Source organism: Dasypus novemcinctus, chromosome 18, assembly GCF_030445035.2.
Source record: "Dasypus novemcinctus isolate mDasNov1 chromosome 18, mDasNov1.1.hap2, whole genome shotgun sequence".
Taxonomy (NCBI): Eukaryota; Metazoa; Chordata; class Mammalia; order Cingulata; family Dasypodidae; genus Dasypus; species Dasypus novemcinctus.
Window position 1 is genome coordinate 11,190,798 of NC_080690.1, and position 27,651 is coordinate 11,218,448.

General features: G+C 43.7%; 1 protein-coding gene across 1 annotated transcript in view; it reads right to left on the reverse strand.

The window, feature by feature from the left end:
• VAT1L (vesicle amine transport 1 like) overlaps positions 1–22,817 on the reverse strand; it is a 181,433-nt gene extending 158,616 nt beyond the window's left edge. Inside the window, exon 1 of the mRNA XM_058279672.2 lies at positions 21,961–22,817. Coding sequence (XP_058135655.1) covers positions 21,961–22,193 — 233 coding nt within the window. The 5' untranslated portion in view covers positions 22,194–22,817. The remainder of the gene's footprint in view (positions 1–21,960) is intronic.
• Positions 22,818–27,651: the final 4,834 nt, after the last annotated feature.

Here is a 27,651-nt window from a genome sequence, read left to right on the forward strand (position 1 = left end):
TGTCAATTATACCCAAATTGATATACTGATTCAATGCAATTCCAATAAAAATCCCACCAGCATTTTTTAAACAAATGGAAAATACAATTTTCAAATTTTTTGGAAGGATAAGGGGTCCCGAATAGCCAGAAACATCTTAAACAGGAAAAGTGAAGTTGGAAGATTCTCACTTCTGGACTTTAAATCATACTACCTATCTACAGTGGTAAAAACACCACAGTACTGGCATAAAGATAGACACATAGTCCAATGAAACAGAATTGATTGTTCAGAAACAGATCCTCACATCTATGGTCAAGTGATTTTTGACAAATCTGGGGCAGAACAGTCTATTCAACAAATGGTGCTGGGAGAACTGGCTATCCATAGCTAAAAGAAAGAAAGCGGACCCTTATCTCACACATTATACAAAAATGAACTCAAAATGATTCAAAGTCCTAAATATAAAATTAAGAACCATAAATCTCCTGGAAGAAAATGTAGGAAAACATCTTCAAGACCTGGTGGTAGGTGATGTATTCTTCAGTCTAATGCTTTCCCAAATGAACTATCCCAGTTCTATGGAGGTGTATTCTTAAGTGCTTTCAGCACTTACACTGAAAGCACAACCCACAAAAGAAAACATGGATAAATGGGACCTCCTCAAACTTAAAACACTTTCGTGATTCAAAGGACTTCATTAAGAAGGTAAAAAGGCAACCCACTCAATGGGAGAAAATATTTGGAAACTGCATATCTCATAAGGGTTTGATTTCCAGTCTATATAAAGAGATCACTCAACTCAACATTAAAAGAGCAAGTAATCCAATTAAAAAATGGGCAAAAAGATTTAAACGGACACATTTCTCCAAAGAGGAAATACAAATGGCCAAAAAGCACACAAAAAAATGTTCCATATCACTAGCCATTAGGGAAATGCAAATCAAAACAATGAGATATCATCTCACATCACAAAGAATGGCCATTATTAAAAAAAAAAACAAAAAAAAAAAACAGTAAGTCCTGGAGAAGATTTGGAGAAATGGAAACACTCTTCACTTTTGATGGGATTGTAAAATGGTGCAGCCTCTGTGGAAGACAGTTTGATGATTAGGAAGCTAAATATAGAACTGCCATATAATCCAGCAATTCCTCTAATAGGAATATATCCAGAAGAACTGAACACTATGACATGAACAGACATCTGCTCTTTGATGTTCACAGTGGTGTTATTCATAATTGCCAAAAGATGGAAATAGCCCAAGTGTCCATCAACCAATGAACAAACAAAATTCGATATATACATACAATGGAATACTATGCTGCCATAAGAAGAAATGAAATTGGAATACATATGATAACATGGATGAATCTTGAAGACATTATGCTAAGTGAAGTAAGCCAGACACAAAAGGACAAATATTGCATTGTCTCATTAATATAAACTAACTAAATAAGAATAAATGCATGGAGTTAAAACCAAGCGTATAGGTTATTAGAAGATAGGAGGAGGGCTGAGAAGGACTACTGATGCTTAATGTATGTAGAAGTTTTAATTAACTTGACTGTAAAAGTGTGGAAATGGATAGAGTTGATGCTAACATTATTGTGAGTAGCAGCTGGTTTATAAATGGGAATGTGACTGGAAAGGTAGTCAAGGGATATAAATGTCAATTGAAAGAAAGTTAGGGATTGAATAACACAGTGAACCCAGAGGTGGATGAGAATCGTGGTTGATGGTACAGATACAAGGGTGTCCTTCAGTGAGCTAGAGCAAATGTATGTCACTATTGCAGGGTCATGGGAAAGAGGTGAAGTACGGGAGAAATACAATTGGTGTGACCTATGGACTGTGGTTAACAACAATAGTATAATATTCTTGCATCTACACCAAAGATGTACTATGTTGATACTGGGGAAGAATGGAAAATGTGTATCAAATGTATGCTATGGAACATGGTTGGTGGTAACAGCCTGATGATATTATCTCATAATCTGTAACAAATGTTCCACCATGGTGTGGTGTGTTGGTGAAGGGATGTTGTATGGGAATTCTACACATATGCATGATTGTCTTGTAAGTTCACAATTTCTGTAATAAAAATACATTTTAAAAATTATAATAGGGTGGGTTGGAGGAAAAATACACCAAATGTAAGATATGGACTATAATTAGTGTATCATTTTGATGATATTCTTTCATAATTTGTAACAAATGTTTCACAACAATGCAAGGTGTTTGTGATGGGGTGATATATGGGACCCTGTGTGACATTATGCATGTTTGTTTTGTATGTTCACAACTTTTACTATACATTTGTTGCTTATGTATGTTGCAGGGACAGATGTAGGACATTATATATCCTGCCATAACCCACTAAATGGACCGGGGGAGAGTGTAAACTACAATGTAAACTATAATCCATGCAATGTAACAGTACTCCAAAATGTATTCATCAAATGCAATGAATGTGCCACACTGATGAAAGAGGTACCTTTTTAAAAAAAGGCAATAAAAATTTTTCATTAAAAAAAAAAAATCTTTTTAGTCACATCACATGTTTGTAGGCCTCATCTCCTTTTCCTTGATTATATTTGGTTTCTCTTTCAGTTTGCCTTTTAATAAGCTATGGAAACATCATACTTTAAGTTTCCATGCTGCTCCCCCTTCCCCTATGCCACAGAGCCTCTGATCATTAAACAAACATGCAAATCACTAACAGCTCTCAATCGTTCAGGGATTATGTGGAGAAGTATTTTGTGATGGGAATAATCATTCCTAATTATTATTTTACCTTTGGGCTCCCATAAGGTAATTGCCTTAAAAAGCAACATACACAGAGGCCCTGAGTGATATAAGGCCAGTGTTTTCTGAAGTTGTGCCCTTAGTTTGATGTGCAAATTTTCAAAATTGCATTAAATGGAAAATACAATAAAATGATGTTTCAGATGGAAAAAAAAAAAGGGCTTATTTACAATGGGATTAAGATTAAGAACACGTTTTTTTTTCCTGGAGTATACAACTTAATCTGCCTTACCCACCAGTGGGGTGTTGGTGTGGATTAAATGCTGCAGTACATATAAAACAGAGAACTTGTACACAAAAAACATTCAGTAAGTGTGAGCTACTATCATCATCATCATCACATTATCATCATTAGCACCATGCAAACTGCCATAGGTCTGGTTCTGTATAATAGGTGAGAGCTCACTTAGAACCCCACCAAAAGAAAGGGAGGAAAGTACATGAGACCTGCTTAAAGACAGTCACACAGACAGGAGGAGGGAGAGAAGGTCCTCGGTCAGTGACTTCCATGTCAGAGTTTTCCATCTCTGACATCAGGTCATTACAGATTGTGGTCAGTTCATCATTTTCCTCAGTCTTCTGCTTGATGGTCTTTTCCAGTAATGGATCTGCACCTGCTTCTTCCTGGGTGACTGGCCTCACTGAGATGCTCTTCTACATGAGCCTTCAGTGCTTGGTATCTCTGGCCTTCATTTTCAGTTCCTAAAATGAAATTCTAAACACATTCCTTCAGTGATTCTTCATTTTTGCAATAGCCTTCAGTCACCTCTTTCTGTTTCTCCAATTTCTTGAGGTCTGAGAAGGATTTGTTCAAGGACTTCAGGTCTATAGTGAATTGATTCTTTTCTATCTGAATCTTCCAGAATTTGAACTTGGCAGACTTCTGTTTCAGCGCCTGCTCCATCACCACTGTAGACAAGGTTTCCTGGGCATGCAGGAAGTCTGTTAGGGAGTGCGCTAGGGAACCACAGTTGTAGAGGGGAACAGGGGAAACCGATCTTTGATCTCAGCTGATCCATGGAGAGTTCTAGAGTTGGATAGTCCCTCAGAGTTCCCCTAAATTGAGGTATGGGGGCTGGGCACGAGGGCTGCCTCCAAGGAGAGGTTGCAGACTTGGGCAAAGAGGTATCCTTCAGGTGAGGGCAATGTCTCAGGAGGGACAGAGCTGTGAGCACTCAGCCATCTGAACTGCCAGCAGCTGGAGGAATGAGCACCTGGGTCCTAAAAGGGAGTCCTGTGTGGTGCACCCCAGCCTCCACTACAGGGGGCACAAGAGCTCTCCTTTCAGGGTTTTATGCCCTCGTGGTTCCAGGACATGAGTGAATATTTATGGTGAATATTTATGGGGCTTCTTTGCATGGTGGTCCCCAAGGAGGAAAGGTCTAGGGTTTCTTATAACTAATGCTGGGAATTAATTATTCTGCCAAAAAGCACGGGAAATCTTCCAAGTGGAATCTGAGAGACTGAGTTCCAGGAAAGGAAAATGGGAGAATTAGAGATCAAATAATCCAGGCAGGGCAGAGACTTAAAAGAAAAGAGAAGGACAGCAGGGAGATGAACTGTCAAAATACATTCTGGGTTGGTGTGTCACTATGGAAAGCCCGTGGGAAATAGCAGTTCAGGGCTTTCTTTGTGTCTGTGGGAAGTCGGAACAAAGAACATTGGCAGAGTCCTGGACATTGGGGAGAACGCAGGCAAATTCCAACAAGAAATTTTCACTCATCTGCTGTGTGGTGAGCACCAGAGGGACCAGCAATCCATGGCAGCCTCTGTGGGCTCAGATAGGAGCAAAGCAGACCTGATGTGGGGCCTCACTGAGCAAAAGGAGCAATGGAAGGTGTGCCCTTCTTTACGCTGCTCCCACCCAGCTGATAATAGCGTCACCAAAATATTTTAAATTTAACTCAAAATCCACGTGGGAGCAAATAAGCAGATGATGTTTTGATTCATTTCCTGATTTTCCCAGGACTGGAGTTTTTTTGTTTCTTTGTCTCAGCTGATAACTTGAACATGCCTAGGACAAGAGGCCTTCATCTCAGAAAATCTTGCTTGTGATTCTCTCTCCACTCCCCATTCCCTCTCTTGTTTTGGTTTGTTTAAGCACCAGTTTTGTTATCTTAAGATTATGAGAATGAAATGGCACAAATATGCTATGAAAGAAATAATGCTGTGTCTAAAACAAGGATACCTTGGATGCAAATCTCTTCTAGCCTCTCTCATTTGAGAACAGCCAGAATTGTCCTGGATGGCTCTCAGGATGGAGAAGCCACCTGTGTTCACTGAGTGGTCAGAAGAGTGGCAAGGACCCCCCAGACTCCCCTCTTTCCATTGCTGGCCCCTGGCTCCTGACACGAGTCCCCTCAGTATCCAGCCCTACAACCACTATTTTTAGATTAAACAAACAAATAAATACAGCAGCCATATGAAATACATCAGGTTCTCAGGCACGTCTGATGTTTTTCATAACCTACAACTTTACCCCTGATGCTGAGGTTCCCTTAATCCATGACAAACACAGTGATGATGAGGGTGATATAGTTTGAGATACAGTTGTACGATCTGTTGTTGCTACAGTTTCTGAGAGAAGAAATATATTCATATCACATAGCCAAATCAGTATTCAAAACACACTTTAATAGTATTTCAAACATGAAACAAAACTGCCAAGGAGATATACTAAGAATCTAAATATCTAAAACAGTTTTTAAAAGGGAAGCACTGCACCACAGATAGATCCAAAACAAACTCTCCTTGATGCCAAGACCAACCCCTTTGAGTCTGGACCTGAAATTTTTTTTATCTATGCTCAGCCTCTCCTGGGGGCACAGCAGATATTAATCCCTAAGAAGGGTCCTGAAAACATTAAAGTTTCTAAATTTCATGTTTCTTACTCATGGAGGCATCAACTTCAAACAAATGCCTGGCAGTGACTGTTCATGTGGAACATTCAGTCTAATTCAATTTACATTCCACAGATGCCCCATGTTTCTGTGTCTGTGCTAGGCACTGTTACAACTGCCTCCCAGGAGTTCAGAGATCAACAAATACATTTCTACATAATATGACAATTCCAAAGGAGAGAACATGGGAGAAGGGTCATAGTTACCACAGAGAGGACCCTTATTAAGGCACTTTGCATCAGGGAGGCTTTTCACAGAAAAATATCACCTAGGAATGGCAAATCCCAGTCTTCCCACCTCTCCAGCCCCGCACCCCCCTCCTCTCCATGAAGGGGAAAATGCAGCACCAGGCCACAGCTGGGCTTCTCCCAGGAGCTCCAGTTATTTTCCTAACACATTGCTGCTGATTAAAAAACAATGTTTTGCAGCAACAATTCCCCAAGTGCAATGGCAAAGATGAACAAAGATGGATGGTCCAATGATGAGCCCTTGATACTGATGGCTCCAATTATGAGTCTGTGTGCCTGAAATATGAACTAGGCCTAGAGCTGCGGGGTGCCTAAGAGTTACCTCCTGAGAGCCTCCATGTTGCTCAAATGAGGCCACTCTCTAAGCCAAACTCAGATGCATTGCCTTCCCCCCAGCATGGGACATGACTCCCAGGGATGAGCCTCCCTGGTGCCAAAGGATTACTACTAAGCAACAGCTGATGATGTAACTAGAAAAAGACCTTGAATAAAGGGGTCAACTCAGACCGGCAGAATATCTCAGCCTACATGTAATATCAGGTATTAAAAACTGCTTTTTGACTTTGGATAAAAGGGGGAAATGGAAAGGACAAGTGAGTTTATATGGCTATGAGTCTCCAAAAAGAGTCGGGAGGTCACCAGAGGGGTGATGCTTATGCAAGCCTCAGCAGGATACCAGAGACAGCCAAGGTAGATGGAAACCCAGGTGCTGGTTCTCCTGAGGGCTGCAGAGACCCACAGGTTCTACGGTCATAGCAGATGCCTCTGGAGTTCAGGGTCATGTCAGTTGGCCCTACTTTGGAGTTTGTGTTCCTGAGTATGATGGAGTTGGATTCAGATATGACCTTTCTATACATGCCTCTTCTGTTACTTTTACTGGGCCTGCAGTTAGTATTTGGGTTGGTGCATATTCAGGAGACCTGAATAGCTGAACTGTCCATGTGACAGCCAGGCTCTGAGCCTCAGCAGACTTGTAGCTCCTACCATCTGGTTTGTTGGACTTACCCTGGCCAGCTAACAGGGAGGTGAAGAGGGTCAGCCACCACACCAGGGAGCCAAGAGTGCCTACAGCTGCAAGCGGGAGAATTGCATCCATCATCCATGTGGAATCTAAGGCTCCTCTTGATGTAGAGGGCGACTGGACATAACCATCCCAGGGACCACAGGATGGAGGAATAGAGTATGGATTAGAGTGGACTTCTGGTGTTCTGCAGGGGAACTATTGTGATTAGTAAGGGAAGAAATTGTAATAGTGATGTGGCCATGGTGGCTGCTGATGGTAGGGAGATGGAAGAAGAGATATTGTGTGGGAGCATTTTCAGGATTTGGAGTTGTCCTGGGTGGTGCTGCAGAGATGGATGATAGATATTGTGTGTCCTGCTGTGGCCCACTGGGTGTACTGGGGGAGAATATGGACTACAATGTAGACCACTGTCCATGTGGTACAACAGTGCTCCAGAATGTATTCTCCAGGTGCAGTGGATGTGCCGCAATGATGGAAGAGGTTGTTGATATGGGAAGGGTGGAGTGGGGGGGATGGGGGTATATGGGGAACTCATATTTTTTTAATGTAACATTTAAAAGAAAATAAAGAAGAAGAAAAAATAAAGTCATACAATTCTAAATAAAGGACAATAGGAAAAAAACAATGTTTTGTAGAACAATTATTTCACTAGGAAATGGGGGTGAAGACTAGAGCAGCACTGTTGAAGAGGACTTTCTGTGGCAGTGGCAATGTTCTGTATCTGTGCTGTTCAATATGGCAGCCACTAGTCACATGTGGTTACCAAACACATGAATTGTGGCTAGCATGGCTGAGGAACTAAGCTTCTCATTTTATTTAATTTAATTACTTTAATTTTAAATTTAGCCTGAGAAGGAGGAAGTACCCCCACTATCTTCTTTGTAGATTGTGAACAACTCTAGGACAGAGGTTTTGTCCTAAAATCCATTTTTTAATATTCTCTTCTTAACATAGGGAGAAGCACATTACAGTCTCTCAAACAGTGATACCTCAACGGAAGGTATAAGTAGAAAAAAATATCGAGGAGTGATTTGAGCTTCTTCTTTCTTCTTGTCAAGGATATCTCTCAGCCATGCTTGGCTTACAACCTTGTTGTGTACACTGATGTCACAGGGAGGGGAGAACTGAAAAGATTAAAGACCTGCTTGATTGATGCACTTTGGAAAGAGCTAAGATTTACTTCTGGGAGATAAAAGAATAGATATGACAACTGAGCAAAAATAGGTGCAAGAGACAAGAGATATCAAGGGCAGCATTTGAGATTCTGGGAGAGTTTGAAGAGAAAAAGGAGAGAGTTGGGGTTTTGGTTTTTGTTTATTTGTTCATATTGTTTTGTTAAATATATATATATTTTTTGTTTATTAGAGAAGTTGTAGGTTTACAGAAAAATGCAGAAAATACATAGTCCCCATATACCCCCCATTATTAACACCTTGCATTAGTGCGATACCATTGTTACAACTGATAAAAAAGACCATAATTGTACTGTTAACTATAGTCTATAGCTTACATTAGGGTTGATTGTGTTGCTGCACAGTCCTGTGGTTTGCTTTTTAAAATGTTTATTCTAGTAACACATCTACAGCCTAAACAGGGGAGAGAGTTTGGAGGGATTGGGAGGTACTGGGGAATATAGATGGGAAAAGAAAGGTTTTGAGAAGTCTTGCTCTGTGGCAGGAATGGATCCAGGTTTGTTTTCCAAAAGACCTTAAATAGAGTTTGACAATGTTTTTCAATTCTTTTTAAAGTTAAGTCTCTAATCTAGAGGAAACAAGCCCAGCTATATTAAGGACACGGAAAGGAAGAAGAATAAGGAAAAGGAAATAAAAATGTTCGAAGGTCAAAAGGAAGAAGTAGCATCTCCCCCAAGCGCTGCTGGCTGAGGGCAGAGATGTTGAGGTTCACGGCATTGAGGTGGGGGGAGTGGAAATTGCCCTTGTTATTTATCTCCTAATGAAGTAGCAGATCCAGAGGCACAAAGACTCTCCCAAGGTCAGACCGAGAAGGGCCTCAAGGTTCTGAAGACAGGTAATACTGAATGGACGGCTTCAGAAAGGTGGACATATAGACAACTGCAGTATGCATCCTCAGTTCCAGCTGCAAAATGTTGAGTCAGAGTTTATTATAATGTCCCCAGTTGAAGCAGCATGAGTGAGTTTAGCAGGAAGATAAAGAGAATCCAATTACAAAATCATTCAGACCAATCATAGGAATGGTGGTTTAATAGCTCCCCATGAGCTGACTGAACTAGGCAAAGCGTAGTTAAAGGAAAAGTGGGAAATGGATGTGGCTCAGGAGACTGGGCTCCCGCCTACCACATGGGAGGTCGCTGGTTCGGATCCCAGTTCCTCCTAAAGAAAACAACAGCCTGGCGCGATGAGCAGGTGTGGCAAGCTGACACAACAAGTAGGAACATAATGAGAGACACAACAAAACAGGGCACAGAGGCTCCCAGTATCTCCTAAAGAAGACAGCAAGGGAAACGGACTTTGGCCCAGTGGTTAGGGCGTCCGTCTACCATACGGGAGGTCCGCGGTTCAAACCCCGGGCCTCTTTGACCCGTGTGGAGCTGGCCCATGCGCAGTGCTGATGCGCGCAAGGAGTGCCCTGCCACATAGGGGTCTCCCCCGCGTAAGGGAGCCCCACGCACAAGGAGTGCACCCCGTAAGGAGAGCCGCCCAGCGCGAAAGAAAGAGCAGCCTGCCCAGGAATGGCGCCACGCACACTTCCCATGCCACTAACGACAACAGAAGCGGACAAAGAAACAAGACGCAGCAAATAGACACCAAGAACAGACAACCAGGGGAGGGGGGGAAATTAAATAAATAAATCTTTAAAAAAAAATAAAAATAAAAAAATAAAGAAGACAGCAAGCTGACACAACGTGATGACGCAACAAGATACGAAGGGAGGAAAAGCAATGAAAGACACAACAAAGCAGAGGTGGCTCAAGCGATTAGGTACCTCCCTCCCACACTGGATGTCCCAGGTTTGGCTCCCAGTGCCTCCTAAAAAGAAACAAGGAAGACGAAGAGACACAGCAAGTGCAAACAACGAGGGGGATGGGGAGAAATAAATAAATAAAAATATTTTTTAAAAAGGAAAAACAATTCTTTCTATCCCTAGACAAAGGGTGCATTTTTTTTAAAAGAAAGTTTGTAACTTGATGGATAGTCTATTTAAGGATGCTTGGACGTCTGTGTTGGGTGGAATGGGAGAGGGCCATGTAGAATGTGGTTTCAAGTTCTATCTGGAGTTTACGGTATGGTCCAGTGGGGCTGACCTGCTATGTATTTGTTTGCATGAACAGCAGGCAGATATGCCTTCCGAGGGGAGAAAAACAACAAACAAAATCAGACGCAGGACAATATATATCCTGCCATAACCCACTGAATGGACTAGGAGAGAGTGTAAACTACAATATAAACTATAATCCATGCTATGTAGCAGTGCTCCAAAATGTACTCATCAAGTGCAGTGACTGTGCCATACTAAAGAAGGAGGCTGTCAGTGTGGGAGGAGTGGGGGCTGTGAGGAGTGGGGTATATGGGAACCTCCTATGTTTTAATGTAACATTTTATGTGATTTATGTATCTTTAAAAACAAAAAAACCCTGCCACATCCTAAGTGAAGAGTGAGTTGAAGAAAACCAGCTTGGATGAAGAAGCCTGCAGCTGTACAAGGGGAAGGCTTGCTTCTGAGTGCAGTATTTAGCACCTGTTAGATCACCCTTCACTTCCAGGTCAGAGCAATGAGAGGTGGGTGCAAAAAGAGTGAGGATATGGGCCTTAGAGAGAGACAAATCTTAACTCAAGTCTCCCCTTTTTATCTTATTAGTTGTGTAGTCTTATCAAGTACCTTCACTTAGCTCATGTTTCTTCATCTGTAAAATGTTTGGTATTAGAGACATCGCTATTAAACACTTAGTATAGCACCTGTGGTGCATAGAAAGTCTCAATAAGCACCATTACAATAATGGTAAATAATTAAAGATAAGAATCATTATTATTAACTCCAAATAGCCCGAGGACTGAACGCCTAAGATGGCATATGCTCCTTTGTAAACTGTATTGGTCAGGAGGGGTGGCAGAGCCCAAGAAGGGAGCCCGATGAACTGGTAGGAAATGGGGAACATGCACTGGGTAATTTCTGTGATGGCCACTTTGGCAGCAGGAACAGGGTGGGACCTGGAGGAAGAGGTCAGGGAACAAGGAGAACTGTGTGTTTGAGCAAACCTGCAAAACCTCTAGAGATCCATGCAATTACCTGGAAAGTATTAAAGGGTCCGGGGCAGGGGGATGTGGGGGGTGAGGGGCAGACAGTGCAAAGGGAGGCGGGGCCAGAGGCACGGAAATCCTCTTGATTCTAACACATTGTTCTAACGTCCAGGCTGGGAGGGCCGGGGGTCCCTAGGTATAGGAGTGTCTCAGGAATGCTGCGTAAGTGCTCTTGGAATAACAGTCCTCAGAAGAAGCACACCGAGTCTCCAAGCACCCTGGCCTCCTGTGCTGGATAGAACCAGTGTCCGCAAGGAGAAAATTACAGAGCAAGGTAGGGACCTACAGCTCCCTGCTTAGGGAAAATAGCCATTAGACAGTTCAAAAAGTGAATTTCTGGTTTCAAGAGAACAGAAACTGCCTGAAAACATCAAGGCCTTTGGGATTCTTGTGAGTTCCCACTAAAAGACCTGCATGCTGCAGAAATTAGGCTTCTTCTCTGTGAAGGCTGATGTCAACGAGGGGAGCCTGAAGCCTCACTAGCTTGGAATGGCCACTGTGGGTATTAGGAAGGCCGGATTTCCGAGTCACATGGCAACTTCTGCAGAAGTGGGTAAAGTTGGTAATATATTTACTCATCTCTCAACCACTCATTGAGTGCCTACTTTTAACCAAATACCATGCTGGGTGTTCACCAGTTCATTGATAATGATAGAAAGTCCCTGGCATTTCCAAGATTAAAAAGAGATTGAAAAGATGATGGGTCTCAACGTTTAAAATGTTATGTACAGTATTGAACGTGATTCAGTGCCTTTGTGCCGAGCAACGTAAGGCTTGAGGATAGGGAATGGCACAGCCTTCCCCAGTCTCCTCTCTGACTCTACACTTTCTTGAGTGAAGAGGGAAATCTCCTTCCTGCCCAAAATGGCTACTCTTTTGGTCAGTCTGGCATATTTCTTATCCCTGCCTTCTAGTAACTGCCCTCCAATCCTTTTAGAATTTCTCAGTCCCTCCCTTCCCCAACCTCCTTTTCCTCCTCCTCTCTCACTTCCCGTAATCTTGATGTCTCTTCTAGGCCAGGGTAGGAGGAGCAGGAGACACAAATGTGGTCAGTCTCGGTACCTCATTCCCTTGGGCCAAGGAAGAGAGGCAAGGATTGGTCTGTGCATCTCCAAGGGCCATCAGGTCTCCGGGTTGATATGCAGATTGGGGCTCTTTTTTAATCAGGCTTGCTAAACGTGGACAAGGCACCCTGGAGCTGAGGGCTGCCATGTGGGCGGACCTCTTGCCGGACCTCATGGAGGAAGCTCACTGAAGTAGGACCACATGAAACTAACTCATGAAGAGAGTGGAGACGAAAGATGGGAGGGATGTGGAAGGGGAGAACATAGAAGTCCAGAGATACATTCTTCAAGAGGGCCAGCCTGGCTGAAATGAGGACTAGAAAAGTCAAGGCAGAACGGACTCCTCTTCCCTTTGATGATCCCGAAGCTTGGCCCTGTTTCTGGCACACAGCAGGCACACAATACATTTTAGTTCTCTTTCCTCTCTTGTTCCTTCAGGAATTAAGCTGTATCTCCATGTTGTGGAGTGGTGGCGTGTCCTGCCTGGGCTACTTTTGATGTTAGGGTATTGGACCCTTTTGGGGGAGATAAGTGGGATTAGGATTCCATTCTGAAAACAATGAGGGCTAGAGGAACTGTCAAAAGTCCTTTTTCATTGCATCCCTTCCCCCTTAATATATTTTGAGTATACATTTTAAGACAAGGACTTCACTCATTCATTAACACATTCATTCAACAAATATTAAATGTGCCAACATCTTTGCTAGGACTCTTCAGAAGCCTCAGTTCTTTTTATCCTCACAAAATGTTTATCCCATAGATACTATTATTACACAGGACAGATGAAGAAACCAAGGTTTCAATAATTTTCCCAAGGTTACACAGGTTGATGAAAGTATCAGAGCCAGTATTTTAATCTGGGCCTGTTTTACTTCAAACATTAACTTTTTTAAAACCAAAATAAGCATAGTGCCTCCCAGCCAGACTGGGCACACAGTCAGTGCTATTAAGAAATTAATCACCCCTTATGCACAACTGAGCAGAGTCTAAGAGACAGATAAAGTAGATACAACCCCAGGTATTGGTTCTTCTGAGGGATAAAGAGACCCACGGGTTCTATGGTCATGGCAGATGGGGTTCACTGCCATGGCAGATGGCCCTTCTTTGGAGCTGGTGTTTCTACATGATGGAATTGAACTCAGAGGGGATCTCTTCCCACAAGACTTGCATGCTACTTGATTGGAATTGTAGTTGGTGCTGGGGTTTAAGATATATTTAGGGGATTTGAATCTCCGGACTGATAATAAGACACCCAGGCCCAGAGCCTCAACAGACTTCAGCTCCTACACTTTGATTTATTGGACTGACCCCACTCAGCTAACATGGAGTTGAAGAAGGTCAACCACCACACCATGGAGCCTAGAGTGTCTACAACTGAAAGCAGGAGGAGTGCATCCAGTATCCATGTGGAATCTAAGCCCCCACTTGACATAGATGTGCAATGGACACAACCAATCCAATGTCCACAGAGAAAATGTGGAATGGGTGTGGGAAGGGTAGCCATGGTGGCTGCTGGGTTTGGGGAATGGGAGGAAGAGATGAGATGTGGAGGCGTTTTCGGGACGTGGAGTTGTCCTGGGTGGTGCTTCACGGACAATTACAGGACATTGTAGACCCCCCCAGGGCCCACTGGATGGAACGGGGGAGAGTGTGGGCTATGATGTGGACCATTGACTACGGGGTGCAGTGATGTTCAGAGATGTACTTACTGGGTGCAATGGATGTCTCACGATGATGGGAGAGAATGTTGCTGTGGGGGAAGTGGGGGGTGGGGGCGGTGGGGTTGATTGGGACCTTGTGTTTTTTGAATGTAATTCGTAAAAATAAATAATTTTAATTAAAAAAAAAAAGAAATTAATCACTATCGTTCTTCATCATTGAAGATAATATCCACATTGGGCTCTGGGGACCACAGCCATTTAGAGAGGTCAGTAGTAAGAAGACCCAATCCTTTAGCCTGCCAAGGGAGTTTGGTTAGGGAAACAGGTTAGCATATTTCTGGCTCCAGGACAAAGCTAGAGATGAGGACTGGCTGAGGGGTCAGGAGTCACAGACAGAGATTGAGGACCAAAGCGCACTGCATGCTTTCATCAAGAAAACATCACCTTGGAAAACAAAACAGCCCTTTTCACTCTAAAGCATCTATTTTGTCTCCTGTGCTTTAAAATATAAAATTCGCTCATTTTAATACCACAGCTCCAACTGAGGTTCTGTCTGAGATCATGCACAAATGACTCAGACTAATTTGAGATTACATGCCCGCTGCCCTTTCCTATCAAAGGGTCTCTTCTGGCTTCTAATTAAACTTTTTTTTTTTCTGACAAATGCCAAGCTGCCACCTCTTGGAACCAGAAATGCCAGGAACTTGGGGGCAGGTAGGTGCTATTTTCATGCCTGGGTGAGCTCTACTGTGAACACTGAGTGTCAGTGATGTGCCCAGGGGTTGCAGGATTTTTTTTTGCCTTTGAATGAGAGTGGACTTAACGCCAGGAGCTAGATAGCCCACTCATTCCCAGCCAGCAGTCACAGAAATCCCTGCCTTCCATGAGTAAGCATGCTGAGGGTGGGGGGGTGGGGGTAAAGGGGTGCGGGGTTAAGGGGTGGAAGGGGAAAGGATAAAAAAAATCAGCCCAAATTCATTCCTAATCCTGGGTAAAGTATTTAAAAACCAGCATCCTACTCTGTACTGCCAAAGCAGTTTGGTGGGAGAACCAGGAGATGGCAATTCAATTCCAGGTTCTGGCTTTTATCACCTGAGTGATTTAGGATGGGAAATAATCTTTGTTGAGCACTGCTATGTACAAGGCACAGTCAGGACTTTCAGACTCAGCTACTCTTCATAGCAGTGCAGATATGGGCACAGTGAAAGGGCTATTTGCTTGGGATCCCTCAGCCACATCATGGTAGAGTAGGGTCTGAACTCAGGTCTGTTGTAGCTTTGTACTATTTCCATTTATCTCTGAGTCTCACTTTCCTCTCCTAGAAAATAGGGATGGTAATTTCTGAGCTACCTATCACAAGGGGTTGTGAGGATCAGATGAGAAGCTGATGTGGACAAGGAGCTTCGTCACCACAAAGATGCTGTAAGAGGCGGGGAGCGGGTATGTGATTAGCAGCCATGATTCCCTCTGCCCATCACAGGCCACCTGCCGTTGGTTTCTTGCTAGTCCCTGTATAATTAAGATCTGACTGCTGTTTTTAGGAACCTGCTCTGAGTCAGATATTGTAAAAGGTTTTATCCCCATTTTACAGCAAAGCAAAGAAGGCTTCAAGAGCAAAGCAACTTGACCAAACACATACAGTTAATGAGGAGCAAAGCAAAAGTGTTAATGTGCCTGCCTGAAACCAAAGCACAGGCACTTTCCAAAGGATAGGCCCCCTCCAGCCCACCTTAACCTGATTCCCCGGCTGACCAATCAATCATTTCTGGCAGCCTCTCTGGGAAAAGACTGAGGCACACACCAGTTCACATTCATTTCTGCTCTTCCTTCTTGATCTCAGGTTATTTTTTTTTTTTAACTTTATTTCGACTTCAAAAAATAAAACAACAAAGGCAGCTTAACAATTTATGGAATCATAACTTTTAAAAAATCCTGTCCAGGCACATTTATCAGCTTATTCTTAATTCCATGATTTTTGACTCCCCCCAAAATGAGGACATAACCTATTTCAAAAATACAATCAGAAGTATGACAACATTGCTGATTTTTTAGTTAATTAAAATAGTCTAAATGGCATTGTTAAGCTTTTTTCAATTTATTTCACTTTCATTTTACTGATACTATTTTCACTTGGATGAATCTTTTTCCATGTAAAAACTATAGCAAATTTTGATTTCTCTATCTTTTTTTTGCTTTCACTTGTAATTTCACCAGTTATTGCTTCTGTCATTAGGGTTATACTTAGGAGGCAATTAATTTTTTTTTTTTTTACTAACAGAATGGAAAAATTGTAAGAGAAGGATATGTAGAGATACAAATTGAGGGAGAAAAGACACAGAAAGGAGAGATAGATTGGAAGGCCATTTTAATTGAGAGAGGGATCAAAATATTCTCAGGAGTCAAGAGGGCCAAGTATAAAGAATGGGTTCAAATCATGGGGTCAAAAAATGCTTCTTTGTTCCTCTGGATAGAAGAATCACTGATGCTGGGCTTTCTTTCCTTCTTGAATTGCTGGAGATGCAAGAAATCCATTCCATTATTTGATAAAGAGCAAACGTCATCATCCCCAGCCCTCATCAGGCAGGACACAGCTAATGGGAAGATGCAAATTTGGGTGAACAAGAAAGCTCCCAAAACCAGCCTCTCCTTCTCATTAACAAATGAGCCTCAAACGTGACTCAGCACAGCTTCATCCTTTCCTGTCAAATCTCTGATATCTCACCCAACAAAGAATAGGTCAGAACACTTTATTCCAACCTCAGTGCCAAAGTGTTTCCTGGCTTGTGTACTGGGGACTCTCACAGCAATTTCTCAGTTTTATAAACATCTTTGTCACTTAGCCCCACGGACTACATTGGTTTATTTTAATAAATACAGGGATGATCATGTTGGTCATATTTCATTGGATCAACCTTATTAGTGACAGTTTAAGGCTGTGTCATTTTGGGACACCCTGCACTCAGGTTGGCAATTGAAGAAAACAAATTGAGACAAAATGGGTAGGTGAGGGAATGAGAATGCCTTGAGCGGATCTAAGGAGTAGTGATTGTGTTTCTGGGCTAAGAGTCATCACAGTGATTCAACCCCATTTGGATTCTAACAGTAAACCACACTTCAAAATTGGAAGGAGAGTGGACATGGTACAGAAACATAATGGCCACTCTTTTGGGACAAGGTGGCATTGAGCAATTTTAAATCTTAGTTGAATTTCCTATCAGTCATATGCATTAATGCTTTTTTTTCTTCTCTGTATTCCTGTCTCAGTGTTTGCCTCTTTGGATTTCTTGATCTCTCTCTATTGTGTATTTGTCACTGTGTCTCTCTCTGTTTCTCTGCAACCAGTGATAAGGAAGACTGGATTTTTGACATTGCTCTTACATTTGGCAGTTTATGATTTGACATGTCTCTGAATGCCAGTTTTCCCAGCTTCAAAATGAAAACAATAATACTGAACTTACTGAGTTGCCATTAGGATGAAATTAAACAATGAGTATACAGCAGGCAACTCAGCTTCTGGATCGTAAGTGCTCAGTAACTGCTAGTTCCCTCCCTTATCTCCAATTTACCCCTTTGTGACAAAGTAGAATCCCACCAATCTGGTGCCTTTCCTCTAGTGTGGCCTGCCCTTGGCCCATTTTCACATCAGCCAATGGAGCCATGTGGATGGTACCATTTTTCATCCAATTGGTCTCTTGCCAGCAGTTTCATGTGGCCTTTTGGTGTAAATCAGTCTGGGAAAATAAATGCCCTCAATCCATTAGTGCCTTTCCACCAAAGCCAATCTGAGTCACAAACCAGACAAGGCTTGTTAATGGTTACTAAATACATTCCTGGAGCCCAACCTGGAGACCCTCAGCCTCAAATCCTACCGGCCTCTGCCCAGGAGAAGGTCCACTTTGACAAGACTGATGGCAGCGTGGACACAGATCTGACCCACAGGTAAGGGGACTACCCACCCCTGGTTGTCTAAGACCATCCCAGTTTGCTTCTGGTGTCCCAGATTAGTTATTAATTAAAGAATTCCACTTCTAATGACAAATGACAAAGCATGTCCATGGAAATCAAGCATAATCACTTAGACATTAATAGCCAGCATTTTTGACCACTTGCTATGTGTCAGACATCTTCATAAAGGCCTTTACACACTGTATCTCTTTTAAACTTCATTATAACAGAGTGAAGGGAGGTGTTATTATCTCCATTTCACAGATCAGGAAACTGAAGTTTAAAGGAGTCAACACGTTTAAGGTGAGCCAATGGAGAGGATGATATTTGTGCCCCACCCAAACCCCGTTTATCGGCCAAAGCACTCGTGTCCCAACTGCCCCCAGTTTTGGTTGCTCAGGACTTTCCTCTTCCCTGGAGAATAGAGCTCAAACAGGAACCACCTCTGCTTGAGAGGTTCCATGGCCCCACTCAGGGCCAGACCACAGCCAATGACTGATTGACTGGGGGACACCAAAGGCTGCTTTCCCCTTTGCTACTGGTGGGACTGACTTTGTAATACTCCCAGTGGGATCCAGCTGATACCCCATCCTTGCTCAGTGGCTTCCCTTGTCCTATCCGTCCTCCTTCTCCCACTTTTCCTGAGAGCATCCCCTCAATAAGCCCCTTAAAAATGAATCCCTGTGTCAGTCTCTGCTTATAGGGTATTGGTCTTAAGACATCCAGTTAGCAAGTGGCAGAGGTGGGATTCATGTCTAGAAAGACCTGAATCTTAACCACTAAGCAGATATAAATAATATGGCTTATACAATATACATGTCTTAAGTGATGGCCTCCCAGTTGTCAAGTGACCAAGAAATATGTCATATAGGTATAGATATCACAAAAACGATGACGACAGCCACCACAGTAACTACTATTTATTGAGTGCCAAAATAGGCCAAGCTCTTTATTGCATCCAATCCTTTCAAACACACTGGAGGTTCATCTTATTATTCTACTTTGCAGATGAGGCATGGGTTGCTTGGAGAAGGTAAGGGACACCAGTATACACAGGGAGGAAGTGGTGGAGCTTAAGCTCACATCTAGGTCTGTCCTTCTCCAAAGGCCATATTCTTTTCTCCACTTGGCCATTTAAACTGCTTGCTGTATAAATTGTTCAATGGATAGTTAGTGAAATGGGTTTCCCATCAAAGCTGATATTCTCATAACAATTCAGGCAGAAGGCTCTGATATCCTTCCAGTGGCTCCTTTTGAGCTGCATTTGGCCAATGTGTCTCCACTTTTGGGGGCAAGCCATGTTACTGTGGGAATAGCCAGAGAATATTCCCTTTAGCCAGACAAAAGAAAGAGCAAGGGAGTTATATTCACTGAGGAAAGGAATAAAAGCAAGCTTACATGCCGAAGCCTTTTTTTTTTTTTTTTTTTTGGCTTTCCATGAAGAGAGACAAAACAGAGTAAAAGGAAAACTGCACAGCTTTAAGGAGAGACAGACCAGGATTCAAATCCTAACTCTACAATGTTTTTGGAAAATTACTCAACCTCTCCAAGCCTTAATTTGCTGTTTTGTAATATGGGAACAATACCTATCTCATTGGGCCATAAATGGGAGGGGGAAAATGAGAGAAAATATGTACTTTCTTTTGCCTCTTCTCTCCTATATCCATGAAATTTATAGTGTAACCAAGTTGGATTTTCTATCCCACTTCACATGGACTATGCTTTATTCCCAAGCAAAAAGCATATCCTGTTCGATGATAAATGTTTTCAGGGGACCTTCATCCAGCAGGCCATCAGCTGATTCATAAAACTACAGAATGAGTCATCCTGGCTCCAGAAGCTAATACTTGAAATCAATGGGCATCTTTGGCTCGCCAATCCCAGCCCAAAAGGAAGGGCCCAGAGGGCAATCTTCACAAACCTATTCCAATCGCCCCTTGCAAACCCAATTAACTCTGCTTCCAGCCTAGCAAAATGAAAATCAATCTGGTCCCTTTGCAATACTGTATCCCAAATGTTCCCCCGTGTTTGGTGAGCTTTCTGACCTGGGATGAGGACTCTTCAGTGATTCCATAGCACGTATGTCTGTGGTGTATATATATATATGTATATACAGTTTCACTGAAGAACAAACAGGCTTGTGTGTCTGGCTCTGAAAAATCAATCTCAGCCTTCATCTTGACATTTATTATTTCAAAATGCTTGAGTTTCTATCAACATTTATGCAGTTAGCATTAGGCTAAAAAACACAGGCCTATTTGCCCTGCAGACAGTGCTTTTTTGCTTTAAAAAGTGGCCCCAACATTTTCCCTCTCTGAATATATAACCTGACATAGAATCCTAGTACCCAGTCTTCAATTTGAATGGAGGGATACATTTTATATCTATGTATTGGGGGCGGGGTGTTAAGGAAGGAAAGTTATCAGTACATGGTTTTATAAGGCAGAAACTCTTCACCAGCAAATGAAGATAAGTAATGATTCAGTAAGCCCCTCCAAGCATCTTTCCTCAATCCATGCACTCAGCGATTACTTATTGGGAATTCACTGTATGTTAAGCACTGTGCTGGGCATTGGTGATTTATCAGTGAAAAGGGCAGACAAGCTCTGCCCTCTGGGACCGATCAACTCGGTTCAGCAAGAGTTAACCAGATAGAATTAGTATAGGATCCCTCAGTTTGTAAAAGCCTCGTTCCTTACCCTGAAATCACCAGAGCGAGGTCCCCAGACTCACGTTTAAAGTCAAACATGGTTACTTCATATACAAGTAGCTGGCCAGAGGTCAGCACCCACTTCTCCCACCAGCTGCCCTCAAGTCTCATAAATGAAGCCTGCCTTTGCTCTCAAGGCAGCCAAGGGGAGGAGGAGCTCCTGTGCATTTTTCTTGCCTCTACATCGGGTCCAGATTCTAACCTGGGAGCTGTTGAGTTGACTGCTGCTTTAGGGAGCAGTTGTCTGTTGCAGTTACTAAAACGCGGAAGGGAGCGGGCCATCCCACTGTGATTAAATCATTTTCCCCATGAGCTTACATGCCCGTCTGCAGACAGTGTTAGGTCTAGCCATGGGCTCACCAGGCCATCCTTCCCCCAGAACTTCAGGAGAAGGATCGTATAGTGCTGGCACCCAAAGAGGCTTAAACACTCCAGCTGGGCATGGGTCTGGAGAAGTTCTCCCAGGAGGGGGAGAATAGAAGGGCACCTCGGAGAGCTGAGCTCCTTCTGAGATGGGAGCGGGAGTTTTGAGACATTGATCAGTTTTTACTCCCAAGAAACAGAAAAAGCTGGTAGGGCAGAGGGGGCAAGGTTGAGCTGGAACCTGGGTCTCACCCCTCACTGAGCTTTGAGGCTTGGTACCTAACCCTCTGCACCCCTATTCCCTTCCCCATACCTGACCACAAGGAGGGAGGTGGCGAAGAAGGGGGAGGGGGCGCGCATTCCCCCAGCCCTGCACCCCGGCCCCGGCCCCAACAGGACCACAGCATAGAGGGTGAAAAGATCGAGTATCCAATCCCGGCCATGCCCCCTTAGCGGCGGCTGGGCGATTTGGGACAAATAACTCACCTGGAACGGGAGGTGATGACGGTACCTAACTTATGTGGTTCTGGGAAGTATTAAAATAAGACCGCGCCTGGAAAGCGCTGAAAACAGCGGCTGGCACGCTGTGAACGGACGGTGCTTATTTTGTAACTGTGTTCTCTTCCACCCCGGCGCCGGCGGCGGAGCCGTCCCACCCCGCGCAGAGCTCCCCCAGCGCAGCCTTCCAGAGCCGGAGCGCCGGACAGCCCCATCGCCAACCCCGCTAAGGGCTCGCAGTCTCCTCCGGCCACCCCTACGGCCGGTTTGGGGAAGGGGAGCCACCTCACAGCCTCCGCCCCGAGCATCGGCCGGACGCGGGGGGCCGGGAGACCCCGAGAGCCTGGCCAGGGCGAGCAGGAGGGGCCGGCGGCGGCGCGGGCGCCCGCTCCGACCCGACCGCGGCGGCTCCCGCGCCGCGGCTCTCCCGCCCCCTCCCCGGGAGCGCCCAGCAAGAGAAAGCGGAAAAAGCGCGGATACTGGACCAGGCTTTGACGCGGATCTTGAGCTCGCCGTCCTGCGGCTCCGGCATGGCCTTCCGGGTGACCCGCAGCTTGTTGAGCCCCCCGAAGCCCGCCAGCACCACGGTGCGCATCTCCTGGGCGTCCCCGAGGCGGTGCGACGCGCCGCCGCCGCCGCCCTCGGCGGGCTCCTTGCCTGCCTCCTTCTCGATCATTTGCTCCGTCTCCTCCGCCTTCTCCACGCCTTCCTTGGCCATGGCGCGTGGGGACGCGAGGCGCACGGGCTGCGGCGGCTGCGGCGCGGGCTGGCGGCGCTGCTCGCCCGCGGGTTCCTCCTGTTGAATGTGGGATGCTCGGCGGCGCAATGGCTGCAGCCTCGGCGAGCGCCGCCGCGGTCCACAGCCTCCGCCGTAATCCTCCCAAGAGCCGCGCCTTCGAGCGCCCCGCCCAGCTTCCCCGCCCAGGCGAAGCCCCAGCTCCGGTTCCCAGCCCGTGTCACAGCGGGCTCTTGATCGCAGCCCGCGAGGCCAAGATTCGATAAGAAAACTCGCAGAGAAGCCTCCTTGTCTTCACCGTTAGGCGCAGTACTTGGTTATATACGGCGCAGGCTCCGGCGCCTAGAAATGGACAGAGATGAATGGCTGGGCCGGGAGGATGCCTGCCCGCGACCAGGTTGCCTCCTCTCTCTCCCAGGTGCGGGAAATCGGGCTCTTTGCCCTGGCTGGAAGGGCGAAGAGGTTCGGGAATCGGGAAACTAGAAATCCCATTGGCCCAGAAGACGAGTCCAATCCCGGGGTCTTTCCACCCCGGACCTCCAGGCTCAGCCAGCTTGCTCTTTACCCGGCATTGCCAGCGGCGCCTTGTGATGGCTAATTCTCACTGACCGAACCGTTTCGGGCCATAAAAAGGATTCAGAAAAAAGATTCTGTTCTTGTGACCCCCAGAAGACCACATGTGTGTCTCCTCCGGAACACACACATGCACACACCCCACACACATACACTGTAGTAACAGGCTTTTTGTGGTTTGCGGGTTTTTTGTTTGTTAGTGTTACTGTTATCATCCTTTGGAGGGTGAGGGGAAGAGCTCATAGAAAAATTCGGGTTTTCTAGAACAAAGAGTATTGCTTGTGGCAATGTAAGGAAAGGATGTGGTTGAGAAATGATAGGCGTATATTCTAGTAGCTGTTCCGCCACTGTCAGCTTTGGGATCTTAGGCAACTCATTCAACATTTCTGAGCCTCAACTCCCTCCTCCATAAAATGGATACATTAATTTTCTTAATTCACTTTATGCCAGGTCCTGGGGTGAGTATGACTTTCTGTGATATATGGGACTTTCACTTTTGAGGCGCTCAGTCTTGAGGAGCATAGGGCATGGACAACAAAGAGGGACACAGAATATCATGTTATTGCTCTCTCATTCAAACGCCAGGGTCTGACATTCCCTCAAAAAGGGAATTCTGTTCCCTCCTGCCCCAGGACTCTGCAGCTGCTGTCTGAACATGGAATGCTTGCTCCTGGAAGTAGTATGAACTACTTCCCCCTTGCCCAGGAGCCTTAACAACCCGAAGGCTGGGTAGGCATCCTTTATTCTGAATTGATATGTCATTGTACAACTAAACTCCATTTTATATGATTACCTGGTAAGATCTGTTTTATTCATCCAACTGTTGAACTTCATGTGAACAGGGGCCATTTTTGCTTTACCAGCGTTATTTCCCCTATTTCCCCAGGACTTAGCACGGTAGTGAATGCTAGACAACACTTACTGAATGAATTAAGTCACTGTATGCGGAGGCTGTTTGGGAGTCCAGAGGAGGGAGCTGTTGATTTACCCAGAGCTTTGGAGAAGGCTTAATGGAGGAGACGGTTGAGCCAGACCAGGAAGGAGAAGCCACATTCTTCAGGCAGAAAAGGTCACAAGCACTTTCAAGCAGGTAGAGGTGGCAGGTGAAGGGGCTTTTGAGAAGACATTAGCTTTTTTTTTTAATGTGGCTGAGTACTATTATGTTTAGTAATCATTAGAGATGAGATAGAAAGGCTTTTCTTTCTCCTTTTTTTTTGGCCTGCACTATTGCCTCTAACTGATCTCCATTCTTCCAGTAATTCTTCCATTTAAAACTGTTCCTTTTAGAATTCACTTCCTAAGATCCTGAGTTGTGGAAGATCAAAGATTATAGGACAAATGGTAACAGTGGCCAGTGCTGGTGAAACGTAGTATTACAGCTCAGCTCTATTAAGGTGCATATGGTCTAGGAAAGGGAATGTGTGTGGGAGAGGAGTGCCAAAATCAAGAATCTCACAAGGTATTGATAATCGGAGGCAAGAATCACACAGGAGAGGTGAAGTCTTTAAGTAAGAAAATATGGGACACAATCTTAGTAGGATTATAGGAATAATTCTCTAGATAACTTGAAATCGTTCTGTTATTTTCCAGGGAAATGTATTTTTGGGGCAAATGGCTAATATCTTCAAAGGTGTCCATTAGTTATATTTTTTCTATTGTATTATTTTTGATACAAAGTATCATTTACTATATATACATTATATTAATCTTCAAAATAATCCTGCGCATAGTAGTATTATCCCTATTTTACAGAGGAGGAAACTTAATAGAGATTGAATAACTTTCCCAAGGTCACACGCTTAGTGGATAATACAGTTGGGATTTGAACTGGGAGCTGACTCCAAAATAATAGTTCTTAACCACTATGTTATAATGTCTATGGTTTTATATCTTTCATTCATAAAAAATTCCATAGAACAGGTCAAGAGGAAGGAAACAAATTTAGAAGATCAGTAATTGAGAGATGTAGTAGAATCTGGCCAATGAAAGATTTTAGCAAAATCTATAGGCTTATATTAAGGAATGTGTGCCATAATTTCCTATAGCTCATGTTGATTCCATTTAAAAAGATAATGAAACATGGTTGCCATGAACTCAGCATTATTCTTCAAAGAAGTACTGGATAGGTGGGTATCTCATCCAGAAGATGGTAGAATAAATTTCTTATCAGTCTCTCGTAAGACCAGTCTCATGAAAGAAAAGGAAAGAAAGTGAACAGATATTTTTATTCATCAACTTTTGAGTGCTGACCATGTGTTATTGATAAGTACTAGAGATACAGTGTTGAATAAGACAGACATATTTCCAGTTCTAATGGAAGTAGCTATGTAACCGAGGATATAAATAATGGCTTAGATTGGGTTCCCCCGAGAACAAACTTTGAGTCAAAGGTTTGAGTGCAAATAGTTTATTTGAGAGGTGATTTCAGGAAGCACTAGGAGGATTCTGTGAAAGTGAGACAGAGAAGGGGAAGACATCGATACATGGTATATCGTCTAGCATGTTATGGCAGGTGAATAACTCTGGAAAACTCTAGGAGACAATGTAGAACGCATCTCAGAGCATCCCTATCAAGAAGCAAGGTAGGCTGAGTACCACCAACAACTTTCATTATTTTGTTGAGGGTGCTTTAACCATCTACCACTTCTGGCCTCCCTGTACGTTGTCTCTTTGGTAACTGGCAGCCAGAGAAAGCTGTTCTGACAGAGTTGCGGGTATTTACAGTTGAAAGTCATTGGGTAAGGTCCAAGAGAGTGTAGATGCTCTCTGGAGGGTCAGGAAAGGCTTCACTATGATGGCGACCAGGAAGTATTGGATTGAGCCACAAACTACAGAAAGTCCAGAATAAAAAGTGACTTAAAGAAGAAGGCATACAAGGGTGGTATGGAGCCTCCACAAAGTCATCGAGGTTCATGTTCCTTCTAACTCTGTGCTTCCACCACCCTGGGGCTGGCTCTCATTCTCATGGTTCAAAATTCAATCATTACATCCATGTTCCAGTTCACAGGATGGACGTGTGAGGGAATGGGGGAAAGGCCCACATTCTTCTTTTTGGCCTTCAGAGGTCCACCGCAATACATCTACTTACCTCTCATGCCCAGAGCTTAGTCACATGGCCACATCCTGCTGCAAATGTGCCCAGGATATATAGATTTTTCTTAGGTAAGTGACTATGTTCCAGATAAAAGTCAGGACTCTGTTATTGTTGGGGAATGCGAGACAGGGTATTGAAAGTTATAGCCGAGTTTGCCGCAATACCACTGAAAGGCTTTCAACGAATGAATGGTATATTGTGCTGAGAATGGAGGGGAGTCCTCATGACTCTCCAAAGCACAACAGTCCTTGAGATTCATGTTGCCCTCTCACGCCTCCCCTAAAAGGTGTTGTCAGCCTATTTGATTTTTCTCTATATAGGAATTCAGCTCCAATTTTATGATGGAAATTAGCAAGAAAACCCAATTCCCTTTCCAAACCCAAAAGGTGTTAGTCATAAGACATAGAAAAATCATTTTAGCTCTTTATTAACCTGGTCATGTATGAATCTAATTAGAAATGTTTCACCTGCCCTTACTCTGTTATCCATGGAAGCATGATCTTATCGATAGTTTAGGATCGTTCGGTAAACATGGCTGGCCAAGCAAGTAGGAGACTATACCACATAGGACAGAGTAAAGAATTTAAATCAGGATAGTTTATGTTTTTGAAGCCTCATTCATGCCAAAAGCTAATTTCTGAATGATTTCCTTTACCCCCATTCCCCTGAATATTATCTAGGTTCTTCCCCTGGTGTGAGGCTGCATTATTTCTTGCATGAATCATTGCTACAACAATGCTGTCTGCTTCTTCCAAATGCTACAAAGGACTGTGTTTTCCACCAAAGAAGTTTGATATAGATTGTTGTGAGTAATGGTAATGGGATGGGCATGTAAAATGCAAGTTCAGAAGCAAGCAAAGAATTTACTTTTTTAGATGGAGTTCATGAGAAACCAGAAAGGAGGGAATATTTTCCCTCCCCCGCTACTGTTTTGTTTTTTTTCTTACAAAGTGAGAGCATCATACTATAAGTCAGAATGAAATAACTCTCCAGCTGACCCAGATGCTTATTTCCCTTATGTCTCTGGTTTGGGCTAAGAGCTGATTTCACTGAGAGTTCTTTAAAATTTTATTTACTATTATTTTATTGGCCAATTCCCAGCTGGTTGGGACTTTTTCAGAGTAATGATTGTGAGAAACTGCAATGTAGTTTCGGTTTTGATGTAAACTCAAAATGTTCGATATGAAAATGGCATGCTTTAGCTCTTCTATTCTGAAGTTAGGTGGCTCAGATCCAGGAGCTGTGGAAAAGCTCTTCAAAGAGAACGATTCTGCCCACTTCCTTTTTTTTTAATTTTAAAAGAAGCTTTAGATTACATAAATGTTGATAAAAAATATGAGGGATTCCCATATGTCCCACTCCCTTCCCTTCCCACACTTTCCCACTTCAACAACACCCCTCATTAGTCTGGTACATTTGTTACCAGACTAATTGATAAACACATATTGAAGCCTTGCTACTAACCATAGATTACAGTTTACATTATAGTTTATACTCTGTCCTACACAATTTTGTAGGTTATGACAAAATATACAATGGCTTGTACCTGTCACTGCAATGTCATGCAGGACAACTCCAATGTCCTGAAAATGCCCCCATATTACACCTGTTCTTCCCTCTCCCATCCATCAGAACCTCTGATGGCCACTGCCTTTATATCAATGACAAGGGTTCTTCCATTGACAGAATAATAATAAGTCTATAGTAGAATAAAAATAAGTCTAATTTAGTCCATTATTCATTCCCCAATCTTGAGGATTTGGGGATAGTGAT